Genomic DNA, 24287 nt, shown 5'->3' with positions numbered 1-24287 from the left:
TGAAGAGACCTGCTCAAGTGAAAAAAGAGGATGCTGTTGCTATCTCAGGCTCTGTGTTAGGACTTGGCATCGAGAAGAGCATGGGAAGAAGGGAAAACCTGTGTCTGAGAGGAATCCATGTCTTCACAGCCCTCTCTGCTTCCCCTTTAGACTTTATCAGGAAGGGTGCTCCCTCACTTTGTGCCAAATCTGTACCCCTGGAGGAGGAGAAAAGGAAGCAGAGAGGTGGCTTTGTACGAGACACCTTCTTTCCTCAGGTGCTGATGTTGCTTCAAGCACTAGAAGCAAATCCAGGAAACTCTTTATCCCAAAGCATCAGCTGCTCTTCTTTTCCTTCCAGATGTCCTTCACCAGCCAGTTCAGGGACACATCTTCCCCCAGCAGAGGAGGTGTGGGGCACCCTCCCTCCCCTCGACACCCCTTAGCCCTGTACCTTAGCCCCGCATGTTAACAGAGGGGTTACCAGCTCAGCTGGGAGGCTAGATGCTGGGGGCAAACTTGGGGGACAGTCCTTGAGGCCAACTGGTGCCACACACTCCTGAAACTTCCCTGAGAAGCAGTTCTTATTTCTTGTATAAAACCCATCAAAACTTATGGTTTCCATGGGAAATCAAAGTGTTAAGCAGTTCATTTCCTTTATATCAATAAGAACAGCTAAATCTCTAGACTTACCACACGCAGTCCCCGAGCTCCACAAGGCAGGGCCTTGAAGCAGCACGTCCTGCCCATGGTGAGCCCGCGGCAGGGCTGGCCAGCCCCAACAGGCAGCCCCAGGCCCGGCAGCCCCTCTGCTCCGGCAGCCTTGGCTGGGCAGGTGCTAACAGAGACCGGGATTTACCCTTGCGCTGCTGCTGGCTAAGTTTACCTTGCCAAGGAGCACAAGTGTTCTGCAAACACCTTTTAACTTCCAGCAGGCTCTGAACTGTATACAAGAAGTATCACGTAATTGCACCTGATAAGGAGCATCAGTGGAATAAGAGGAGACAGAGAAAACAGAGGAGGATTGTAACAGATAAAGGAGCAGTGGCTGCATTTTGACCAAACAAAGAGAAGGCCAGCTGCTGTCTGTACGAAGAGATTTGCATCTTTGCCCAGTATGTGTGTGGTCCAGAGACTGTCAGGCTAATGGTGTGTTTCTCATCGACTTTAAAGCCCATTTCCTCCCTGCTGGTACCTACTTAAAGGCACGGCAAGGCAGTTACAATAAGTAAGAATCATGCAAGCATGCGCTGCTTGCCATAAATCGCTGCCTGTTCTTTAGTTGATGTAAAAGTTGGACTAACAGGAAACTCTCAACCTATGTGTGCTATCTTTTAGAGTCTTCTTGTTTTGTCTGCTAATAATACTGCAATTATTAAACTCACATCCAAAATTCTATGTACTTTAAAGCATTTCTATAAAGTTTCCTCACTTTTCCTATGTCACTTATGTTGACTTGTAAAACTGGTCTGATATATTTCACTGTGGCCACAGCTGCTGTCCACTCACTTTTTGTAGGGGAATAAAACTGTTTTCTTCTGAATGAGAACAAAAAAGCAGAAATTTAACAGTCAGGATTTACCTTTCTTCTCAGGAGTCTATAGTTCTTAATTTGCATCTATCTCTAACAATCAGATGTAAGAAACTCATCTCCCAACCACACTATGCTCCTACCTTTGTACCTTTGCAATTTCTCTGATCAAAATGTCTTTTACATTTGTGGCTGTAGAATCCAGCTTCACCACAAGGCTCTAGAAACACTCTACAAAACAGAGCTAGCAAGAAAGGGGAAGGAATGGCTGGCAACTTTTTGGCTGTTGATTTCAACTCCTGAAGTGTTTTAAAAGTAGTCCTAGAGATGAAGCAAGCAGTGACTAGGCACTCTTTGGTGCTTCTCAAGGATCATCTCACACAAGGATTTTTCTAAAATGTTTGCTTACCTCCTCTGTGATATCAATCTTCAGAACTGCCGTGGTACTGAAGGATGGGGAGCCTCGGTCTTTGGCCTGCACCACCACTGACCATATGCAGTCTTTTTTCTTTGTGATGTTGTGGATAATGTCCAGGGAGCGGATATAGGATTTCAGCTTGATTTCCCCAGTGCTTTGGTCTATGTCAAACACATTGGCTGGATCTGCTTGCATGATGGAATAATCCACGATGTTGTTGGGTTCTTCTGCATCTTGATCTATAGCCTGGGAAGGGAAGTGTAAAGAACATAGATGTTATTGTTTGTATCTTTGCCTGAAGACAAAACTCTTAGAAGTCTCTGAGCATTCGCTTCCGATAATATCCATGCTGTGAGATGACTGGGCTGGTTTTGTTTTATCTTAAAAACAATTTCCCCTTTTCTTGTATCAGTTATGCTACATTTTCTAGCAAAAACCAGCAGGACTAGAGTTCTTTTTGTATAAGCAATTTCTATTTGAGATTAAATAAAATCACAGGAAAACTGAACCGTAACCTATCTGTCGAATGCAAATTGTCCACTGCTGGGGAGTTTCTCACACAGCGTGGGGGACAAATGTGAAGTGATAGAGAACAATGAGATTAGCTCCACACTATAAACTACAGGTGCCTTAGTTTTTGTGCTGTAGTATTTATTCTACTAACATTAGGTGTTGTATAATCAGGCTTCACTATATGCATTCAAATGTGTGCAACATAGTATGTTCCGCTCCTTTGCCTGTGAATTATTATTGCAGTTTTTTTACCTCCTGTTCCACACTGGATCAATGAACACAACTCCGCAAAGCGAAGTTGTGTGGTTGAGCACAAAGGCATGGCAGGAAGGTTTAAGTATTCAAAAGCCTGTACTTTCATTCACTCGTCTTACTTGGGCTTCTTTGATCCCTATATAACCCCAGATCCTCCACCAGCTGATGGTTCAAATACTGTAACAGAACTTTATCTTTTGCCTATAGAATTTATTTCTCCTCCTCAGCAGTCTGTAAATACTATCATTCCACACTTTAATCCATTTGTTACACACAAATGGATGTGCAAAATAAAGCCCCAGGAAAAGCCAACTTTCAGACATTCATCATGATTCCTGAGCAATAAACAGCACAGCTGGGGCTTTCCCAAAGCACTCTGCTTTGTGACACACTGTGCCATCTCTCACCTCTATCTTCACCGGTGACCCAATGATCATCGTCTTTTCCTGGATGTTTTCATTGAACTCTGGAGAGTGGTCATTGACATCTAGCACGGTGATGAACACTTCAGCCAAGCTATATTTCCCATCTGTGTCCTCTGCCTTCACATAGAAATTATACTTTGAGTTCACTTCAGCATCTAATACAGCCCAGGGCTGGGTGTAAATTATACCTGTTGATGGGTGGATTAGGAACCTGGAAAAGAGGCATGGAAAGACTTTTGGGTTTTTTGGTGACTTAATGTTTACGGCCTGGGGCAAAGATGGGCTCTAAACGTTGAAATGCTGTGCCCAAAGTTTGGTACTCTGCACCTACTCTCCTGTCTGGCTGATGTTTCCAGATCACCCACTCTACCTATTTTTGGCTAGTTCCTTTAGGCTTGGAAAACCAGAGAACTATCAGTGTCTGGTGGTTTTCTATCTATTGTGCAATTAGCCATTTTAGCTGCATTTTCTGTTAAAGTCTTTGTCCTCAGTAAATGCTCAGTGTGATGGCCTTCTCCCAGAGTGATTTCTTTGCATTAAAACATTAAGGAACTGCCTATTTTTTTTCAGTTTATAAGTACAATGTATTAGATCATGTCCTGCATAAATTAAGATTGATTGATATCACCTCAATAACTAAGGGAAGTGTGCTGCATATCATAGTTAAGCTCTTCACTTCTCAGAATGGGTAAGAAAAATGGCTGCTCTCAAATCCCCCGAAGTGCAGGGCAAATTATCTCCTCCAAAAGTAATCACTTTTCCATAGACTGGCACTGGCATGGAGTGGGTGTTCAAATTTATCTGTAGCAAGTTCAATTCTACACATTTTTAATTAGTGAGACGCTGTCAAAAGTGTCAGCCAAAAGCTTGGATTTATAGAGAAGGTACAGAGAACAGTGTCTGTTTAAAACAGACTGGTAGTGTAGGCTCCAAGCACTAGGGTTTTTAATAGATGAAAGGCTTTATATACCCTTTAATTAATGTACAGGATAAGAAAATATTTTCTGTATTCCAATCGTGAGCACAATTGAGAGTGATTATAAAAGGGGCACTTAATAATCCAGAATCTTCAATTGTTGTCATTACCCTGTTAAATACAAATACAAACCTTGATGAAAGCCAAGACCTGGAGGTGGAAAGAGCTGTGCAAACTCTTGGTAGGAGACAGTGCCTGTGCTGAGCGCTTCCTTAGCACCCAATCCAGCCTAACCATGCAGAGAGGACTCTCATCACCCCCATTTTATTGGAAAAATAGAAGCACAGAGACATGAAGACATTACAATAGTGTACCCTACTCTCACTGGCAGCTTGGATGTAGGTTTACCAGTATAATGGTTTTATCTTCAACAGTTAACACTATTCCTCTTATTCCAATACAACTCATCTTTCTGCCAATGCAGCTGCATATCCACTGACATAACCTCCGAGACAGAAAAAAATCATGCCTCTAATTGAAACTCTCAAATCTGCATCAAACTGTGTGTTCAGCAGATCTGAAGGTTCCAGGGCTACGAAATCAATTCAGCCTTGTAGAGTGATGCCATTCTGGCACAAGGAAAAGAAAAAAGAGAATCACAGTTAAGAAGGAAAAAAAAAAAGTCTTCACATCTTAATTTCCCCATTCAACAGCATAGAAACAGTGAGTCTGAGCATCCCTGTAACTCCAATCAGAATAAAGTTGTGCTCACATTTTTTTCTAAATCCTTCGTCAACAACCTTCACAAGCTTCTTTGCACCAGCTGCTATGTTCTAAACCTAAGAGGTCTGCCTGCACGACATGACCTTTGCCTGCTTGCCTCTGTGTAGTTAGCAGCTAGCTTAAGGACTTAGTGAAGAGCTCAAAATAATCCATTGTGGAAATGCTCCCATATGTGTATCCTTCTGGCTACAGAATAGGTTCACCCTTAACATCTTGGATTTTGGACTTTGATCGTGCCTCCTAAATGGCTTTCACCTTAACAAGAAGAGTTCAGTGTTAATTCCAGGTGGATAGTGTACAGAGAAAAACGGATTCTGGGGATGAGTGCCTGAAAAGCTCATTCATTTCCAATATTCTGCCCTGCAGCCCCACCATCTCTAGGAGCTGCAGGCTATAGCAGCAATATCTGTGATGGCCAGTGATGCTAGCCATGGCCAGGAGCCCCAACCAATGGGCCAGGGCAACTGCTGGGATGGAAGCAGTGTGGGAGAAACCAGTGTTTCAGGATGTTCTTATCCCAGCACTGTCCCCAAAGACAGGGACAGGGAGCTAAGCATCATTACAAAATCAAGTAAGCATCGGATTCCCTTTTTCCCTGATACAGGACTATTAGGTTTAAATATATAAAATGCTTTGAACATTCAGTGCAGCTGGCCTCCAGATCTGAAGTTTGTATTCTTGAAAGTCCTGTCGTCTTTGATTCATTTTGACAAGAGTTGAAACTGAGCTATTTGTACAGCTATACGGAAAGGGAAGGGGAAAGAACTGACTTTTCACAACAACTAGACCAAACCTGCTCTTTCTCTCACAAGTGTTTTTCAAATAGTGATTGAACAGATCCTGTGTATTGGTACTTCAGCTGCCTTATGTCTCTTTGGGGGCTTGTCGGTAAAATTCCATGGGTTCATGAAGTAGATGTGTAATGATCACACTGTTTTTTCAGTTGTTTTCATAGAACTCACGAAGAACATTACATAAATGTCCTTCGAAATGAGCAGGTCAAGAATAAGCCTATTTTTTTCCCAATGCTTTTAAAACTCTGCTTAGAGGTTATGTAGTTTTCTTTTTCTTTTCTTTTTTTTTTTTTTTTTTTTTACTTACAGATCTGCTCCTGTTCCATAGATAGAGTACTTGACTTCTCCCCAAAGTCCTGAATCTGGATCTGTAGCCTTAAGAAAAGAAAATAAGAGAGTCATCCTTTACTAAATTGCAAAAAGAAATGTTTCATTTCTCTTTTAACAACAGGCCATGTAAAAACCCAAATGCTTTTCCCTATTTTTGCCATCACATTTTTAGGGTGAAATCACAGAAACGTCACTGGCTGTCCCAGGGAAGCAGTTTCCTGGCGAGGCTGGTGCCCAGAGGCTCTAGCAGGGAAAAAGCCACCAGATGGCTCCGTCTGCTGACATTTAACACATCCTTCCTCTAACAGAGATGAAGCTCATCTCAATGACATGAACAAATGCCCACTCTCAAGCCTTCCTAATTATCAGTTAAATATTAATGTATATTCCCTAGACAAAATTATTTACTTTATGTAGAGTATTTTTTAAGCCTCTGCTTGCTTAATTGATTCAATTTAAAGTAATGCATAACAAAAGTTTCAAACTATACACAATATTTCAGCTTTGTTTATATTTTATTCACTCTCGTGCCTGTGTGATTTTTAGTAATGCAGATACTACACCAGATGATATCTTTGTTCCAGACTCTTGTTGGCTTCCTTTCTTAGCTCAGGATTAGGAAAGCTATTGATTTGGTAACAGCTATTTCTATAAGCTCCTGCTTCTCTGATAGCTTTGAGGCGGTGTTCTATTATACCTTTGTATCTGGCCATCAAAATTCATGGTGGCAGTGGTCGATTCATTCATCCTCCTGTTTAAATAGTTGAAAACTGGAACAATGTCTTTCCTGCATGGTTAAAATAACATACCTGCAGCCCTACCAAAAGGTATTTTTTAGTTCTTTGACATGAGCTTGTCAGATTCTCTCACCCCATAATTTTGGCCGCAGTCTCCTTTAGGACTGCCTAACTTATCCTAAAACATTTGCATGCCTGGGACTTCTGCCAGAATTGCCATCCTGAGTACTTGGAGTATCTCAGTTTGTCAGGTATATTTGTGAATCTGGGTCAAGTAGTGAGTTGACAGCACATGACAGTAAATTTGACATGGACTCCTCAGCTACACTGTCCTGTGCACCTTGGCTCAGAATGGCTAGTTTTGTTGCTTTTACAAACTTTTTTTAAGTTTCTTTTTTTGCTGCCCACCTCTTTTATTCCTCTTGCTGCAAAGATAGTGATGTTTGGGACTCTCCGTTTTCTACATTAGTTTCCTATTAGTTTCCTCTAATAATCTTTTCTGTATTGTATATGTCCCACCACTTCTTTCATTCTTCCATCCCTAAAATATGCCTTCAGCACTTTATTATTCTGACTAATTAATTTTCTTTCTTGCTTGCAGCCAGCCTGTGCTGGAAATCTCTGGCAATCTGCCTGCATCATCCTTACCTGTGAGGTCTACAAGGTGACTTGCATCACCCACCGAGCCCCACATGGTCCGCAGCTTTCTTGGCTTTGTGACATGAGATCTGTTTCCAGTCCTAGCAGCTGCGTTAAAGAGAGACATCTCACGCCAACGGCTGGAAATGCTTCTCCAGCACACAGGGCCCACGTAATACCCTGTCTTTCTTTCAATGAAAGTGTGAGATACTGGAAAATCTATAGGCATACTTTTCCCACTGTGATAAGATACTTACAGAGGGATCTTTCTTTCCTAGCTCTAAGCATTTTAATGTGATATTCTTGCCTTCATTAAGTGTTTAATTATGCATTTAGCAGCTAGATTCCTCATAGGAGGAGGAGACTAATACCTACTAAGCAGCCATCTTGTTTTGTTTTTACTTAATACTTAAGCAAGCAAATCCAGTAAATCCAATTCCACTTAGTCATAACTGAATCTTCCTGCTGGACACCAATTTGACTGGGGCTTTCTTAGTACTCACAGACCATGTGATTTGTCTTAAAAGCAGATGGCCTTTAATTAAAAACCAAAGTGAATTTGTTGTTCTGAAAAATGTTTGCCTAAAACTTTATTTTTTCAGAGGTGGGTTTTTTTTGTTGATTCTGGAAAGGAACTGGAGTTCAGCCCAGAAGCTGAATAGCAAGTAAGATTTACTACTTGCCTCTGTCCACTATTTTTAAAGTACTTGAACAGTCTCCACAGACACCTGGAAAAGAGAACATTTCTTAAGAGATGAATGAAACTTACTGTAACAGCAACTACATTTGAGCCTCCTGGGGAGTTCTCGGGGATCCTGGCAATGTAGTAGTCGGAGGAGAACTTCGGGACATTGTCATTGGTATCCAGCAAACGTATCACTAAGTCAGCTGTGGAGCTGAATTTCTCTGGTGTGTTCATCTCTATTGCAAGAAGCTACGAAGAGAAAACCAGGAAATTACTACAAAGCAGCTATTATTACTTCTTAAAGGAGCTTCCTTCCACTACCCATGGCACGTTGGTGCATTTTAGCCTGGTTGAACCAGACAGCTCAAAACCAGGGAGATGATGAGCTAGGTCAGTGTGCAGCCTAGGCTTGTTTGTGCCTGCTTGCAATGGGCAATCAAGCTGTGGAAAGAGGAGTTCAAACCTGTGTATGCATGTTAGACTTCATGTGACAGGTGTGATTGGTCACAACTAACCAACACAGCTCGAAAAGCTGTAACAGAATCAAGAAAACATCCATTCCCTAGAATTTAGGGAAACATAAGCACTGAATAATTTTGAATAATCATGTAAATTGAATCGTGATCCTTTGCAGGGGAAGTGTAAATTTTTCATCAGGAAAGTCAGGGCAACCAGCTGCACCAAACAGAGTAAAGAGATGAGAGAACTGGTGCCCTGGGATGTTTGGAAGCAGCTGTACTCCCACCCCAAATGCAGGACGATGAGGGATCAGGCATGTACAGCAGAATCCCATTTCACAAAGTTTGTGAGAACTCCCGCCACCAGGCTTCTTGGGACTCTACTCTCGCTACCTCATGCTGATGAGAACTTTATCAGATACCCACCGGGACTTTTGAATTTCCTCAGTGTCTCTGAGGAGGAACAGAGAGCTCTGGCATAACACATTCTTATAACTCCACTCATCTGCAAGGGCAGGCAACCACATACAGCAAGACCAGGGATGGGGAGAAGCCAGCAGCACGGATGTTCTGGTTGACTGTCAGCAGAGCTTAACACTAGTGCATATGTCTATCTTATCCCTCAGCTGAGGGATAGCACTTCTGGGTTAGCAAGTTGGTTTCTGACATTGCCCCTTAATGCACAGCTAATTGATGCAGGGAAGAGCAGCCTCCACAGAGAAGAGAGCATAACCCAGGCATCTGGCATGTGCCAGTTCTCCATAGGCAGCAGGGAGCTCTCAGAGCCCCGCTTGGGAACAGACCTGAGCAAGTATTTGGCGAGTCACCTCCAAAGCCTCAGACAAGCACTTTTCCATGGGACTTCAACTACTTCACACTGAATGTTTTCTCTCTTATTTAGTCTAACACAAAAAAGCAGCAGTGTTTCTAGTGTGTCTCTGTTTGCTCCTCAGTAGATTTGGGGAATGGCAGTAGGAAGCCTGAGCTGGTAGAGCAGCAAGCCTACTGCTGAGGTGGTATGTGCCTAAGCAAGAAAGAGCAGTTTCAGCAACAGGTGCTGAGAGACACCGAGCCCTTCACAGCCTCCGGCCCAGGCATCTGGTCCCTGACGGGTGGCTGCATCACACAGAATCAGCACTAGGACATCAGTCTTGGGCTCTGTAGGGGCTGAACCCAAATGACTAACACAATGACCAATGGTCAGCCATTTGGTTTTCATGTTTGGGCAGAGACCTAGTTACTACACAGCAGGAGGGCTCTAGAAACCTACTGAGGACAGCACACCACTAATAGACTAGTCAGCAGGACATTTAACTGAGATATGAGAGGCTCAACTGAAAAATCTAGCTGCATGCGTTTTAATTCCCCATAGATAGATGTCCCAGGAGCTCCCTCAAAGAGGGTGAACGCCTAGGTGAGCTTTGGGAGGTGGAGCAGGGCTCCCACAGTGTCCCCTGCTCCGTTGGTGCAGCTGCTTGCTGCGACGAGGGCTGTGGGAGCTCATCCTTCCCGTGCCGCTTGGCCTCTCTCCTGCCACGTCACAGCTCCCCGTGGGGCAGGCAGGCCATGATGGCACACTGGCCCGTGATGGCACACCAGGCCGTGGTGGCACACCAGCTGTGGGGCACAAGCTGTCTTCAAGTTCTTGCTCTGCTAGATTCGGAGAAGTTGGTATCACCTAGAAGTGATGGGGTTTGGGGACGGTGGGGAGCAGTTTAAGTAGTCAGGGAAAAAGCTATCTCAGTATCATCTCCCAGAGCTGTCCCTACCGTGTGAACATTTATAATGGTTGGAAATAAACAGTGAAAGTGTTCTTGAAGAAATTAATCTTGAAGGATTGCTTGCAATTACTATAGGACACATCTGCTCTAAAAGGGGAGTTTGGTCACTGCGTCTCTGTGCTAACTTTTGTGTTTGGGAGTCTCGGTCAGTGTTACAGCAAAAGAAATCTTTGAAGGGACAGTTATACAAATATCAGTAGGTTTCTGCTCGTGGGCAACCTCAGCTCCTAAAGCAGCACAGAGGTAAAATCCTATTGCTTATCGTGCACGTGGAGCTGTAACTAAATTATAACATCTGCAGTGAAATAATCTTTGCTGCTGGAATCAGCCCATCTTAGAATACCTTATAAGAGCTTAGTATTTTTACTTTGTTTTCTACATTGATTTTTTTATTCCCTCTCCTTTTAGCAGGCGTAGTCCAGCTATGTCAACATGCTGACAACATCTTCCTTCAGGGAGGGATTTTTGTCAGCTTACTTGCCTGCAATGTCTTATGCAGAGCTGTATTATTTGTTTTATGCAGAGAGAGAAAAAAAAAATCACATAAAACTATTACTTCGGAGGACTACGTACCAACAGTTAATACAAATGCCAGAAGAGCAAACTGAGATGTAATCTTAAAAGTGGCAGGTACATTTTTGCAATAGAGTTTGATTTTGGCAATAGCAGGTAATTGCAGCCTCATCCAGTCCCCGTCTGCAGAAGATGTGAGTGCTTGCAGAATGTGAGGGGTAGGTCCAGGCTCCTGTCAAGGCAGAATGTACTCTAAGCTGAAGGAGGTGGAGGCAGGAGCTTTGGCCTTCAAAGCATGTCAGCCCATGACGAGGTGGGACTGCAATATCTGGTCCCTGTGGCAGAGGGACTTGAGATCTAAGAGGCCAGGCTGGAGGGGTATGAATTACCACAGCTGCCATACCTTGGGAAACCCTCTTTAGCTGTTGGACAACTGAAAATGAAGGAGGTCCTGATTACCAACTACATTTAAGAGCCAGCTGTAAACAGAAGATAGATTTTCTCTAGTAGCTTTTGCTTCAGGTAGTTTTTCAGTGCATCTCCTAGTGAAATTAGCTTTAATTCCTCTCTGGCATTTTACTGTTCAATAACAAACTAGAAGAGAGGAATCATTGCTTACAGAAAAAAAAAAACCAACGAAAATAGCTTCTCAAAGCTGCTGTGGGGTACATGTTAAATAGAAATAAGAATATATGCATTCCAAAATTCTAACCAGAATGACTATATTGGCAACCAAAACTGAGGAGGAAGCGATTTGAACTTTTCAGAAAAATGGAGATGGCAATGAGGTCTTTATAAAGTATTTGCTCCCATATATTACTACCATATCATCCAGCTGCACCTTATTCACTTGGAATGGAGACAAAGGTTCTGCATTTTTAGCAAAGCCTTATGGTCTCCAGTAGAAATAATTTAATCGGGGGGAAAAAAAAGGTGAATAACTGCCTAAGCTAAAAAAAATGTGTATCTTTTTTTCTGGTAATTAATTCTTTCAGTGTTCATGGCAATCACATTAACTACTTTGATTTCCATTAGTATTCATGAGGAGGCCATGTGTAACTTCTTTACTGGTCTTTCGGTAGTTTAACCTAAATAAATGTGCACTTATTATAATTAGTTTTGGTAGCACTTTATAGCCCTTTTAGAATCTTCCATTTTAATACAGTAATGATGCCTAATATTTTTGTAGCATCTATAACCTCTGAAGCTCCAAATGACTATGGAACATTACAAGAGGAGACATGAAGCATACTGCAGTGAAACTCACTAAGGACACAACACAAACCATGTAGCAAGGGTGAGAGCAAAATTCAGGAATTTGGCTTCTGGACTGTTCAAAAAATGCCACTTTCTGTACAAAAGCCAAACTAGCATATGTTAATACTCAGCTAGGTAGTTTTGGCAATTTTTTTTTTTTAAATGATTACAGGGATTGTCTACACATTCTTTGCAGTCAGAACTGAACCATTTATACTCATGTTCAGAGGCAGCTAACACAAACCCAGACTACTTAATTATCTTGTTGATGAGCCAATGAATCCATCAGGGAAGGTGATAATGCAAGGGTTCAGCTTTTGGATGAAAGTTGGTTCTTATATGGCTGGCTTAGTGTATGGGTGAGATAGCCTCAGGTCAGTCTGCAAAAGACCATATAGATAGATACACTCTGACAAAGGCAGTGAGCAATTTTGGGAAATTATCTTCCAGTCAGCTGGGGTCTTTAGCCTGCCAACATTCAAAAGCATGATCGTGAACCAAATTACTTAGGACTAAGCAGGTAAAGTTATAGCTCCAGAGAAATTAGGATTTCAGGCTGTGAATTTATTATTGTAAGAGCAGAAATAACACCCTTAGGGTTCAGTCTAGAATGGCTCAGAGCCACCAACATGTGCAGCTTCCACAGACAGATAATACTCAACATTTTGCCCTAACTGGACTAAATTAGTCTACAGATGCATCCATTAAACCTTTGGAAGTTGATGAATCAGAGGCAGAAATGAGTTTCCTTTACATGGAATATAATGTCACTGACAATGCATCAGACAGCTCCAGGTGGATTAAGAAGCTAAATTCCGTCAGATACATAACCCATCATGCACATATCATATACACAGGCGGAGAGGACCCAGAAAGCAGAATTACCTTGAAGGTTAACACCTTGAATTTTTCATAGTCAATAGCAGCAGAATTTTCCACTATTACTGTAACCTGAGCCTCATTCAGGACAGTTTGGGGAACCACTCGAAAGATGCCACCAGGTCCAACAAGACGGAGGTTGAATTTAGCATTGGCTCCCTGTGAATAAAAGCAGATACGGCATTGTTTTCAGTGAACAACGCATATCTTACGGCCTAGATTGGCTCTGTTTCTTCACACTGTATAAAATTAGAATAAGTCTTACTGCCTAGAGCCCTCGGCTCTCCATCCCCTGGGCAGAGACTGCTAAGAAGCTTAGTTGTACAATCCCTCCAGCCCTGGTCACAAGACGGACACAGCTTTGCTTAAGATAGATTGACAAGCTTGGTTATTCTTTCAGTCATAATGGAAAAACCCTGCAGCAGGACTGGCTAAGAGAGGGACTCTTCTGGCAAGCAGCTTTGGGCTTCGCACCACACACTGTGAGCTAGTGCAGGTGACAGAGTTGACACCATGTGCACATTGGCAAGTCCTGCCTCCTCCTGGTTCCTGCCAAGGAAAGACAACTGAACTGCCCGAGTCAGGACAAGGGACCCCTCAAAAACCCAGCCTGTGTCCTAAGAGCTAAGAGCTTGGGATGATGATGCAGAGCCACGAAGATGTGCAGTTTCGAGAGGTGGTACTCCACGGTTTGCACTGATTGGATTAAGCTAGCCCAGACCTCTAAACTTTTTGGAAGTTGATGCACTTGGATGGAGAGAGGAGCTCCACTTGTGCAGAATAAAATCTGACACATATTTGATGGCTCCAGGTGAAACGAGAAGCCAAATCCCATAATATAAATAAACTTTCTAGCCAGAGAGGACATGAGAAGCAGCAGTATCTAAAAGGTTACCACCACTTATGTGTGAGTTGGGAAGAGTGAGCCAGAGCCAGTTGGCCAGACCAGTAGTTTTAAACCAAAGTGGAGCATGGAAGAGAAAAGATGAAATAGGGATTCTCATATTTCTGCCTTACAGGGGAGATGAGAAAATGAGCTGGGCCCACTTCACCTGCTCTCTGAGTTCACCAATTTCTCAATGTCATGTTTACACTGTGACAAACCAGCCCAGATTCACCGCCTGGCTGGTGCCATGTTCTCCCCCTAGCATGAACCTTGAGATGAAGAATTTCTAATAGTACCTTTCAAACAGGGTAACTCTACTTTCAGCTGTATCCCTGAAGGCTTGTTATGAGCAGTTCTGGCTGCAACCCTAGCTCACGTCAAGAGGAAAAGTATTCAGCAGTAGTCCCCCAAGGGAAACAGAATGATCTTGGATACAAACTCCGTGGTCCGTATTGTTTGGTCATACAAACCCCCACAGCTACAGAGGTGACAACAACCTCTCTTTTGCTGAGTAGTAAAGCCAAACACACAAAGCCAGTGTTGCTGGACCATGGAAAATAGTGCTGATGGGGAAAATGGACCGTCTGACCATACCAAGTCCTCTGCAGTTGGGACTGTACATGACTGGAGGGATGGTGGCATGGGGTGGGGAGAGAACTGCCTCCCTCCAACAGATGAGTGATGTCTGACAGCGATGTGCACTGAACTCAGATCTGCTCAGAGCAAGCCATGCTGCTGCATGTCTCCAAGCGGACAGCCATGGGACACAGGAATGACTGAGGGAACAACAACACTGAGCCCTAAGCTGTGTCTGTCAGACGAAGAGGGCTGGGGGAGAAATCTCTGCATAATGTTCTTGCAAGTAAAGATGGTATTTCCATCAAACTATAGGCCTAAACCAGACCTTGCCCACAGCTTCCTCCTCCTCACCTGTATCATGCACTCCCCCAAAAGAAAGAGTCACTAAGGGCTGTGACAGAAACAGACATATGTTTAATTTTCTTCTCTATATAGTTCTCTTGTGCAGAAGGGAAAACATTGCATTCTATGCCTTAAAAGAAAAGCAACCCAGCCTCTCTAGAGTGATGTCTTACACTGTTCTAGGAAGCTTCTTGAGAAATCTATACCGTGTATTTAGCAATGTTTTCTGCTTATTTTGTAGCCTAACTTGCAACCTGAATATTTTGTCAGCCTACATATGATACATACATATTTTGTCTCTAAATAGAAGAGATGGGCTTTGTTTCTTTCCTTCTGCAGCAACATCCCCCGCAACAATAGCGGGATAGACGTAGCACTGCTTTGAAAGCAGTCATTTATCTGCTTGCTGCAGAGCAGCAGGAGGGAGGGGGAAGAGGCTGGTGGGTTTGACAGAGTACAATACAGTCAAAACAGCACAATACTGAGCACAGTTATATAAGAGCACTCCTTCCAATAGTAATACAGTTCTCAGATGCATTAAGCTTTTCTCTTGTCACTACCTCACCTCAGGCTAACTCAGATGGATGCCATTCATACAGTATTTAGCTTAGGGATCCCTATAGCAACCATCACCATAGTATCTACAGGCAACACAGGTCAGTTAGATAGCAAGCTGAGATGGATGGAGTCTTCTTTCCTTTTCCTATATCTGGTTAGCGTTAGCTTGGCTCTGGCACAATTTTTAAGATTACCTAAAAATATCACTCCAGTGAGAATGATTTATCAAAGCATGCACTGCAGATTCTGGTTGTAACATAAGGGCTAGGCGGATAATATATTGTAATAAGACCAATGTAAGGGTACAGACTGTGTTGTTTTCAGCAGGGGTTGAGAAGATACAGACAGCAATTGCGCTTGAAGTTACTAAAGTGATTGGAAACTCCCCAAGGGAGTAAATCCTCAAGGGAGTACAGTTTTGGACGTGACTCTGACAACAACTGAACGTAACCAGTAGTCAGGGGAAGTTCATAAGGACCATTCAACTTTAGTCGCCACAAGAACTGGGCTGCAGCTTTAGGACCACCCTTCTCATCAACATAAAAGTATGACAAACTAAGTATACTTCTGGGTCCAGACTCTTTGTGGTAATGGACCCTACAACTACTTTGTCTGCCCTAGGCTTTTGGGGAATGCAGGTGAAATAGTTGAGTTACTAAAATGACATTTCCCCATCTGACAGCTCTTTCTAGTCTCTGGGAAAATAGGACAGGAAAACTGAAAGTCCACGTAGTTTCCATTTACCTGATCTGAATCATTGACTGTAATCTTCAGCCCTCTCAAGATTTCACCCTCTGGGGGATGCTCGTACATGGTCAGTTCGAACCTGTTCTGGGGACCATTTTCTCCATAGAATGTTGGTGGATGGTTGTTGAGGTCGACCACCCGTATAGTCACCATGGCAAAAGCGTGCACTGAGACGTCACCTTCCTGACTGACTTCTGATGCCTGCAGCAGGCAGGAGAGAGAGAAGAACAATGAGGGTATACTCTTTTTCCTCAGGTCCGTGTTCAGATACTGTTCTGCATGTACAAATCACCCTAACACCCTAACTTGTATGAAGATTCACAGCCTTATATTTCTCTAGAAATCTCAGACCATTTCACACCGAAGTTTATGATGATTAGAAGATTATAGTAATAAACCAGTCCCAATAAAGACCCAGTGAAAGAATTCTCCTCCTCATTTAGTGAGCTTAGTAACTCACCCTAGGTGAAAACAGTTCTCTAAAGATAGATAATCTAATAGAGGCAAGATAATTGCTTGCCTAAAGTGTTGACAGAATAGAAAAGGAAGACATTCTTTAAATTTGCTGTGGTACCACAGGTAGTTGATTTTCACATTGCTGAAAGGACTGCAGCTTTGAAAACTGTGAGAAATACTACTTGCAGTATTTAGGCAAATATTTGAAAAAGAAAAATGACACACTTTTTTTTTTTTTTTTTTTTTTTTTGCGATTTAGTCTCCAATTTACAGTTCTGCTTTGCTGTCTAGATGAGCTTAATTTAAACTGGATATAGTTTGGACGGACAAGCAAACCTAGTTGGCATTTTTCTGAACTGAAAGGTCAAATCTGTCTGCGTTTCAACAATTCCAACATGCAGCCTGATTCACTGGATTGAACCTAAGACATTTCTTCCATCAGGACAGAAACTCCCACTGGTGTTTTTGTAACAAAATAGCTCTCTCTAACATGCGCTTTTTTTTTCTCAAAGGGCTCAAAACTAAAGGCACTAGACTGTTAAATTTCTCTGAAGATGCCAGTCTGGTAAATGAGGCACCTGTCACTACCTACGCCGGGTAATACACCACCTTTTTGGTTCCTCAGGCAGATTTTGTAGCCTGCATGAGCTCTGGGTTGGCACAGATATAATTAGGAGATCCGAAAAGCTTGCAAGGGATTAACTAATCCTGTATCTGGGAAGCACTAGCAGACTGCAGTACACCAGAGAGATTAGGGGAAGAAGTGGTGCCTGAGTTTACTCGGACAACAGAAACTCTATGATCTCCAGGTTCAGCAAGCTGCTTGAGCCCACTAGCAAGCAAGTGCCCTTGAGGATGCTACACTGGATCTGGCAATGTGCAAGACCTCAAAGCTGCCTTTCGGCAATATTGTCCTTACTATGACAAACTTTTGTGATTGTAATATGCATTTGCTGAAGAAAACTGATATAGTCTTCACAATTTAACTCTACATATTTTTAAACTCTTGGTCTTCAGAAACTGCTTAAAATAATGCAGCCTGTCACACTGATACTAGCTCATCAAGGTGTTCGCATCTAATTTGCATGTGGCTGATCAATACTTCAGGAGTGGATACAGATATGACATTGGATGATCTACCCCAATCCTATTACTAATCATAGATTTGACAGTTACCTATCTCATCACATAGAGGTTACAAGACATTAATTCCCAGTTTAGCAATAAAAACTGAAAACATGGAGAACAGTTATCCACGTACTGTAAAGATGTTGATTAAGAGATGAAATTAGGACAAGATGACTTCATTTGAAAGAAGTCATTTGAGACACTAAATATCCCAAGGAGCAAAAGCAGTTTGCTCTGGTTTATACTATCTGGCACTCTGCTCAAATATAGGAGGTAGTTTCTAAACCAGGTAAAGTCAGCTATAATTGAGCTATTTTAGACAATCATGCCTACTCATGCCATTTAGGACCAAGTCTTCAAGTGGCCACAGAACATACCTGAACTTTTAGTTCATATACTTCTTTCTTGAGCTGATTTGGGCTTTTTATAACAGAAATGGCTCCAGTTGTGTTGCCAATTTCAAATGAACCTTCACTTCCTGCAATGAAACCAAGATGCTCTAGTTACATGCCACATTTCCTTTTTCTGAATAAGCATGAGCAATCAACCATACCCTTCATTAAGCATATCTTTGTCCATATGTGTATCCATATCTATTAGCAGATCTGAAGCGCTTTTCAAAAATGAAGCATTTCTATGCCTGGTCACAGTGAGATGAAAACACAGATGAGGGCCAAAAAGTGTTTCCTTCCCTAGGAACGGCTCAGTGGAGCTCTGCCCCTATGGGCAGCTGTCCTTACTTTCCTCTTCCCACCATCCCTCGTCAGGTTGCCTTCAAGCCTTAGCAACCAGGCATGTAAATTTGGTATTCATTTCTATTATGCTGTCTTCTTTATATGCTGGTTTAGACAAAAATAGACATTCCTCTTTGTAATTAGCAAATGCATAATTAAGTCTCTGAGAAACAAGAACATTTCTCTCACTTGTATCAGCTAAGGTGAGAAGTCTGACAATCTGAAGGAAACATAGTCACTCTTTCTGCAGACAGCATCTCTGGAGAAGCATCTGCTGGACTTACTCAGTTGTTAAAAAACACTCAGCCTCTTGCAAGGCTATCCTGAACAAAAAGGAGTTTTGGAGGATCTGGGGTAAAACTCGGGCTTTTTGCATTGAGGCAGAGTCTGACACAGGCAGGAGAGGGCTGCAGGCTGACTTTACTAACACCAACCTAACTTCTGTTGATCTGAACAGAAGATCAGTTACAGGGCCACAGTCCCTTGAGATCTGGTGAATTTGTGCTGAAGCAAGTGCCTGCTTGCGGAGAGGCAGCGGTATCTCATCACAATCTCTGCACCCATCTCACCATCACAGTTAAAAGCAGGCTGGTGCCCAGGGAGGGGACCAGCTGGCAGCTCAGGGGGGCCTGCCCTGCCCTGCCGAGGGGCTATGGGCACCCCTGCACACACACCTCACGTACGGTATTGGCCACAACCTACGCTTTGTGGCACAGCCTACCACTGAAAGGAAAAGAGAGGAAAACCCTTACGATGAAGGAGACCAAGCCTTCAGCAATAAAGGATGACGATCAGAAAGCCCAGTCATTTTTCTTTTTCTCTAACTCAATTCCAATGCTGATTTTTAAACTAACTGATAGTATCCTGTTTTGCTAATACCTGCAATAACCGCAACTTCATTAAAGTACACTAGATACAACATTGAACAGATATCGACTCATACAATGGGCAATTATTAATATACATTAGCCTGAAAAGTACATCCTGACTGAGAAGAAGCTTAAGTCAATAGTGGTTTCAAGCCACCATGCTTCACATTATTGTCTAGTTATCATAGGGAAATTGGTAACTCAGAGTATGTAGTATTATGTGTGTTCCTTCGTTCAGCATGTTCAGAGGATTGGAGTATTTTCTAAAATGATCCCACACTCCCTGGATAAAAAATGGTTATAAAGAATAAATAATTTCCTATTTGCTGTTAGTATTTTCTTGCCCTTTGACAACCCAGCCTGCAGTTATTGGAATAATGGCTTGTCATGAGAAATGCCAGGGCCTGAGCTGCAGGGGCAGAAACCTGTTGTAATCCTTTGTTCTCTATCTATTTCTTCAACTTTCTATGCACTAAAAGCATATTCCCTTCCCCTCTTTTCCATTTAATGCTAACAAAATCCTGTGTTAATGTGCATGAGGAAAGCCTGCTCTCCATTAAGTCGTATTTTATGCTACTTATCTGCCATCCCGTTCCATCTTCATTTTCCCCTCTTTCCTAATCATTTACCTTTTTTGGTCCTCCTCTATTTTCTTTGGAAATCTAATACCTTTCCTCATTAATTCTATTTCCCTTTGACATTTTCACTGGTTCATCTGCCTTCGCTTATTTTCCTTACTCAATTTCTCCCTTGTCTAGCATAGTTTCTTCCCACTTATTTGTTTTTACTCCTCATTCTCCACCTTTCTTTTTACCTTTTCTCATTTTCCACCTGTTCTCTTCTGCAACCTTTTTTTCCTCAACGTTTCTACCTTCCTCTTACCCTCTTCTATCTCTTCCCTTGCACTGAGGAGAAGGAACCTCAGCATGGGTCCCATCCCACATCAAGGCAAAATCTCAGTTGTAAACCTCGCTGTCCTTTGCAGACCTCGCTGTTTAGATCATGTAACAAAATGAAGAACTTACTGCATAACTTTGCAACTACACCTCAGATTTCTCCTAGGAAATTTTGGGATCTCTCACACCTGGGAGTTGGAGTGCCCAGTTGCCATGAAAGTCTTGTTTTGGAGGAAGAGAGAACCAAACAAAACTAAAGTTGCAGCTTGGAGGTTAGTTGAGCTAAGTTGTTGACTTCACCAGCTAATGAATCATCAATTCAGCTAAGTCTCACATTTATGCTATTAAAAGACGTGCGACAGACACTCTCAGAATAGCTGATGAAAAGCATTCATCTTCTGATAACATCTACTTTCTTCCAGTGCAGTGCACAGCCAGTGTCTCTTCACTGGTAAAGATACTTTCTTCCAAGTAATCAAAGGTTTGACCGTTTAGCCACTTTAATCACAATACTAATAAAAATACCCCTCTAAATACCATGTCTGGGTCTTCCAATGCATTCTGTCACCTCCCAGATTAAATGATAGAGATGCTCAGTAGCAGTGAATGCATCTCCCTTTATGCTTTCTGAAATGACAAGCAGGCTACTGATGCCTAACAAGTCTGCAACACTAACAACTCCAAGCATAGTTCTGTGAAGCAGATACTAAAACTCAGTGAATCGTATCTTGGCTGTTGTCTCGTAGACAGGGCCCTGGAGTTGTTTGAGGTACCTGACATTATTTTATGAGAGTTTGTCTCAGCTTTATTAAACTCTAGCATATCCCATTCTAATTTAATGTTAGATCTAGTTTCAACTGCCCTTCAGATTTATACAAGACAAGTCTACTCACCGTTCACAATGCAGTAATGAATACTGTTAGGTTTTCCTCTGTCTCCATCAAGAGCAACAACAGTAAGGACCTCAGAGCCCTGGGGAGAAACAGGAAATCACAGTCTGTGTGCTGAGATGAGAGCAGTGAAATTGCTACTGCCTATTAATAAACTGAACTTCTGTTAAGCCTTTCTGCAGCGAGGTGTATGTGGGGGAGTGGGTACTTTTGCTTGTGCTGTATGGGGAACACAGCAAGGGCCATTGACTCCCACCCAGAAAAAATCAGTGCTTGGTTTTGCAGAGCAGGAGCTGAACTCCTTAGACCAACTCTGTGTTGTTCCTACATTGGTAGTTTTAGTTGTCCCCAGTGATGTCGCAGCCCATGCACTGTACCTCCATACAAAGCAGGGACACCCCCACTGCTGTTCACTCCCTATGGTCACCATGTGACCTGCCCTCACCAGCCTGCTGCCAGCACCATGCTGCTGCCTGCACCGATGGCAGAGCAACCTTCTTTGGTGTGTGGGCCTCAGCTGCCCCAGAGGAAGGACAGGGCTTGCAGCAGCCTTGGGGCATGCCATGCACCTGCCAAGAGAGGGGTGCCAGTTTGCCCAGACCTCTCATCCTTTTTTCCAACTCAGCTTTGGATGAGCACCAGAGGACCAGCAGGAACATGGCACTGCTCCCCATGGCTCTGTGCCCACTGCTGCGGCAGTGCCGATGGCATGGGTGTGAAACGGTTGCAGACTCCGTGTGGCCACAGATGCCTCAGCCCCAGGGGCTGGCCGGCCGCAGCAGCAGTTGGAAGCCATGGCCAGGGACACCTACCTTGAGCCACAGGCTTGGACAGAGCATTTGGAGTAACCAGTCTGAGACCCGAGGTTTAGTTTGGGTCACTATCCAAGATGCCCTCTGGCAGCTGCTGCGTAGGTGCCCGGCACCGCTGCGTGCCCCATGGCCACAAAGCGTGCTGAGACACAGGCAGCTGCTGAGGAGTCATCAAGTCATTTTGGTCCTACCTAATTAAGTTCAGATAGGCAGCAAAAGCAAACAGAGATCACAAAGCAACTTGGCCCACAGAACATTTAGGGCATAAAATTGTGATGAAAATTACAGTGATTTAACTGTCCTTCAACCTTCACTGTCTGCCTTTCTGCACAAGTAACATGGCTGTGGGCCATACGTACAGAACTTGTGTGCTGGGGACCATTTGCTCATGTGACTACTCCTATCAACTCAGAGGGATGATGACTGTCAGTGTTAAAATGCTTACCCAAGTGGAAATGAGCTGTACAATTTAGGCTTCTGAACTAAAGTGTTACTCTTTGGAGCTGCAAAAACAGGGAACGTTGAAGTAACTGTCAGTTAATCACAATGGCAACAAGGAACATTTTCATGACAACCCTTGAGTGAATTTTTCAAACAAGAGCAAGGTTCTGTTAGAGCAACCAGAAATACAGAACTGTATTTATTATCATTTATGCTGGAAGCTGCAATAAAATCTGCCTACTGGGCAAATTGCAGCGCAGTCCCTTTGAAGGTGACAGAGTACTTGTAAATCCTGATAACTCCACCAAGGAGAAAAGAAGCAAGTTTACAAAATTAACACCAAATGTGTAAACAACACTAAAATCAGCTGGTGCATGTCTCTGTGGAGTTCACTCTAATAGCAAAACCCACACTGGGAAGGACCAATTCGTGCTTCCATCATTATAATATCATAATGGTGTAAATTATGAGCTCAAGCTGGATGTAATTAACATTTATTGACTCCCATTTCCATAGTAAACACTAACTCCTGTGTGCACCTGATAGTTATTTCAAGATCTATATGTAACTATGCAGAATAAATCAATATACATAATATCATTCATTCCAAACATCTGCAAAATACACAAGCATTAGTTCTCTGCCTTGCTGAAATGTAACAGCCTACGCACTGAACTGCAATATACAGTCGTGCAAGGACTGCAGTGTACATCGGAGTGCTGGACAAAAAGTAAAGACATGATCTTTCCTGAAACTCACGGAAAGATCAGGTGAACAGTGTGCAATCACACTGCTGAATAGATCAATAGCCTAGTGTTGGGTAATTGCACGAATAGATACCATTACTCGTCCTATGCATGAAGAAAATTTTAATTAAATCTTATGTATCAGGGTGAAAGCTGATCCATACACAGTATCATGCCACTGCTTAGATATAGAGAAAATTCATTAGTTTGCAGCTTCAAGAATAATATCTGGCTGCAAGCATCATGGTGGATATAATGTACTAATTTGCTAAGTTGTATATTCCCTTTTAAGCAAATCTGCCATTGGGCATTTCTGAGGCGATGGCACAGCCCGGAGCTCAGTGTACTCCTTGGATTCTGTTTCTGTGATAGATACAAAGTGGTATCTTCAGCAGCAGACACATGCTGACAAATGCAGAGTCCCCACTTGGAAGTGGTTCTATGTGTGTCCCTGCTTGCTTGATAATCTGGTGGGTTTTAGGCCTGGGGAGGATTTCCTGGTCTATTCTGCCTATCTGGCTGTCCTGGTTTGGCCATCACTGAAGCAGAAAGTATCCTGCATTTTGGGGTGGTCAGGATTGCTTCCATGGGACAGCACAAAGAGTCTGAAGCATTTGGGCATAAATTCTCCCCACACATTGCACAACCAACTGTTGGTACCAGACTGATCAGCTGGAAAATAAAAGCACCGTGAGACCACAAAGCACACAAACACACAAAGGCTTCTAGCATGATGTGTTCAGGTGAAGTAACTGGCAACCTGCTTAATTCTTCAGCCAAGTGCCTCTGCAGGTTTCAGCTATGACAGAGCTCTTAGTCACTATCTGGGCTTAGACCAACATAAATGGGCAGAATCCTTGCTGACTTTAGTGACAGCAACAGGAAGCCTTGCATGGCAAATTTGCAACGGATGTAAATAAGAACAAATCTGAGATTTGGTCAGGTCATTTCACCTAGGAGTCAAATCAGAGTTTAGGTCCCAGTTTCCAATAAAGCCTGTGCTAGAAACCATAGGGCCATCTTGACTGAGATGTGAAAGATTGCACTTGTTCTCCTACAGGCGAAAACAAGCACTTACCGCGAGTGTATCCTCATAGACATATCCATAGTAGGGAGTCCCGATGAACATGGGAGGAGTGTCCTGAACATCCTCCACATTGACAGTAACTGTTGTTGTGGCTGAAAATACTTTGTTGTCTCCTCTGAGCTTCCCACCGCCATCCTGGAAGAGAAGTCATCATCAGATCCCTCTGCTGAAACATGTCTGCAAATCAGCTTATGGCAACACAGCAGAAAGGAAACAGTCCAAG

The 24287-nt window shown here is 42.9% G+C and overlaps 1 protein-coding gene across 1 annotated transcript in view; it reads right to left on the bottom strand.

Annotated features, from left to right (window-relative positions):
* CDHR1 (cadherin-related family member 1) overlaps positions 1-24205 on the bottom strand; it is a gene marked incomplete at both ends in the record, with an annotated part of 30335 nt that extends 6130 nt beyond the window's left edge. Inside the window, 9 exons of the mRNA XM_009708131.1 lie at positions 1920-2174; positions 3104-3332; positions 5922-5989; positions 8090-8254; positions 12900-13052; positions 16003-16206; positions 17967-18067; positions 20982-21060; positions 24056-24205. Coding sequence (XP_009706433.1) covers positions 1920-2174; positions 3104-3332; positions 5922-5989; positions 8090-8254; positions 12900-13052; positions 16003-16206; positions 17967-18067; positions 20982-21060; positions 24056-24205 — 1404 coding nt within the window. The remainder of the gene's footprint in view (positions 1-1919; positions 2175-3103; positions 3333-5921; positions 5990-8089; positions 8255-12899; positions 13053-16002; positions 16207-17966; positions 18068-20981; positions 21061-24055) is intronic.
* Between the last annotated feature and the right edge of the window lie 82 nt (positions 24206-24287).

The sequence above is a fragment of the Cariama cristata genome, unplaced genomic scaffold (assembly GCF_000690535.1).
Source record: "Cariama cristata isolate BGI_N322 unplaced genomic scaffold, ASM69053v1 scaffold38739, whole genome shotgun sequence".
In the NCBI taxonomy this organism is placed as follows: Eukaryota; Metazoa; Chordata; class Aves; order Cariamiformes; family Cariamidae; genus Cariama; species Cariama cristata.
This window is presented reverse-complemented; position numbering and strand designations above follow the sequence as displayed.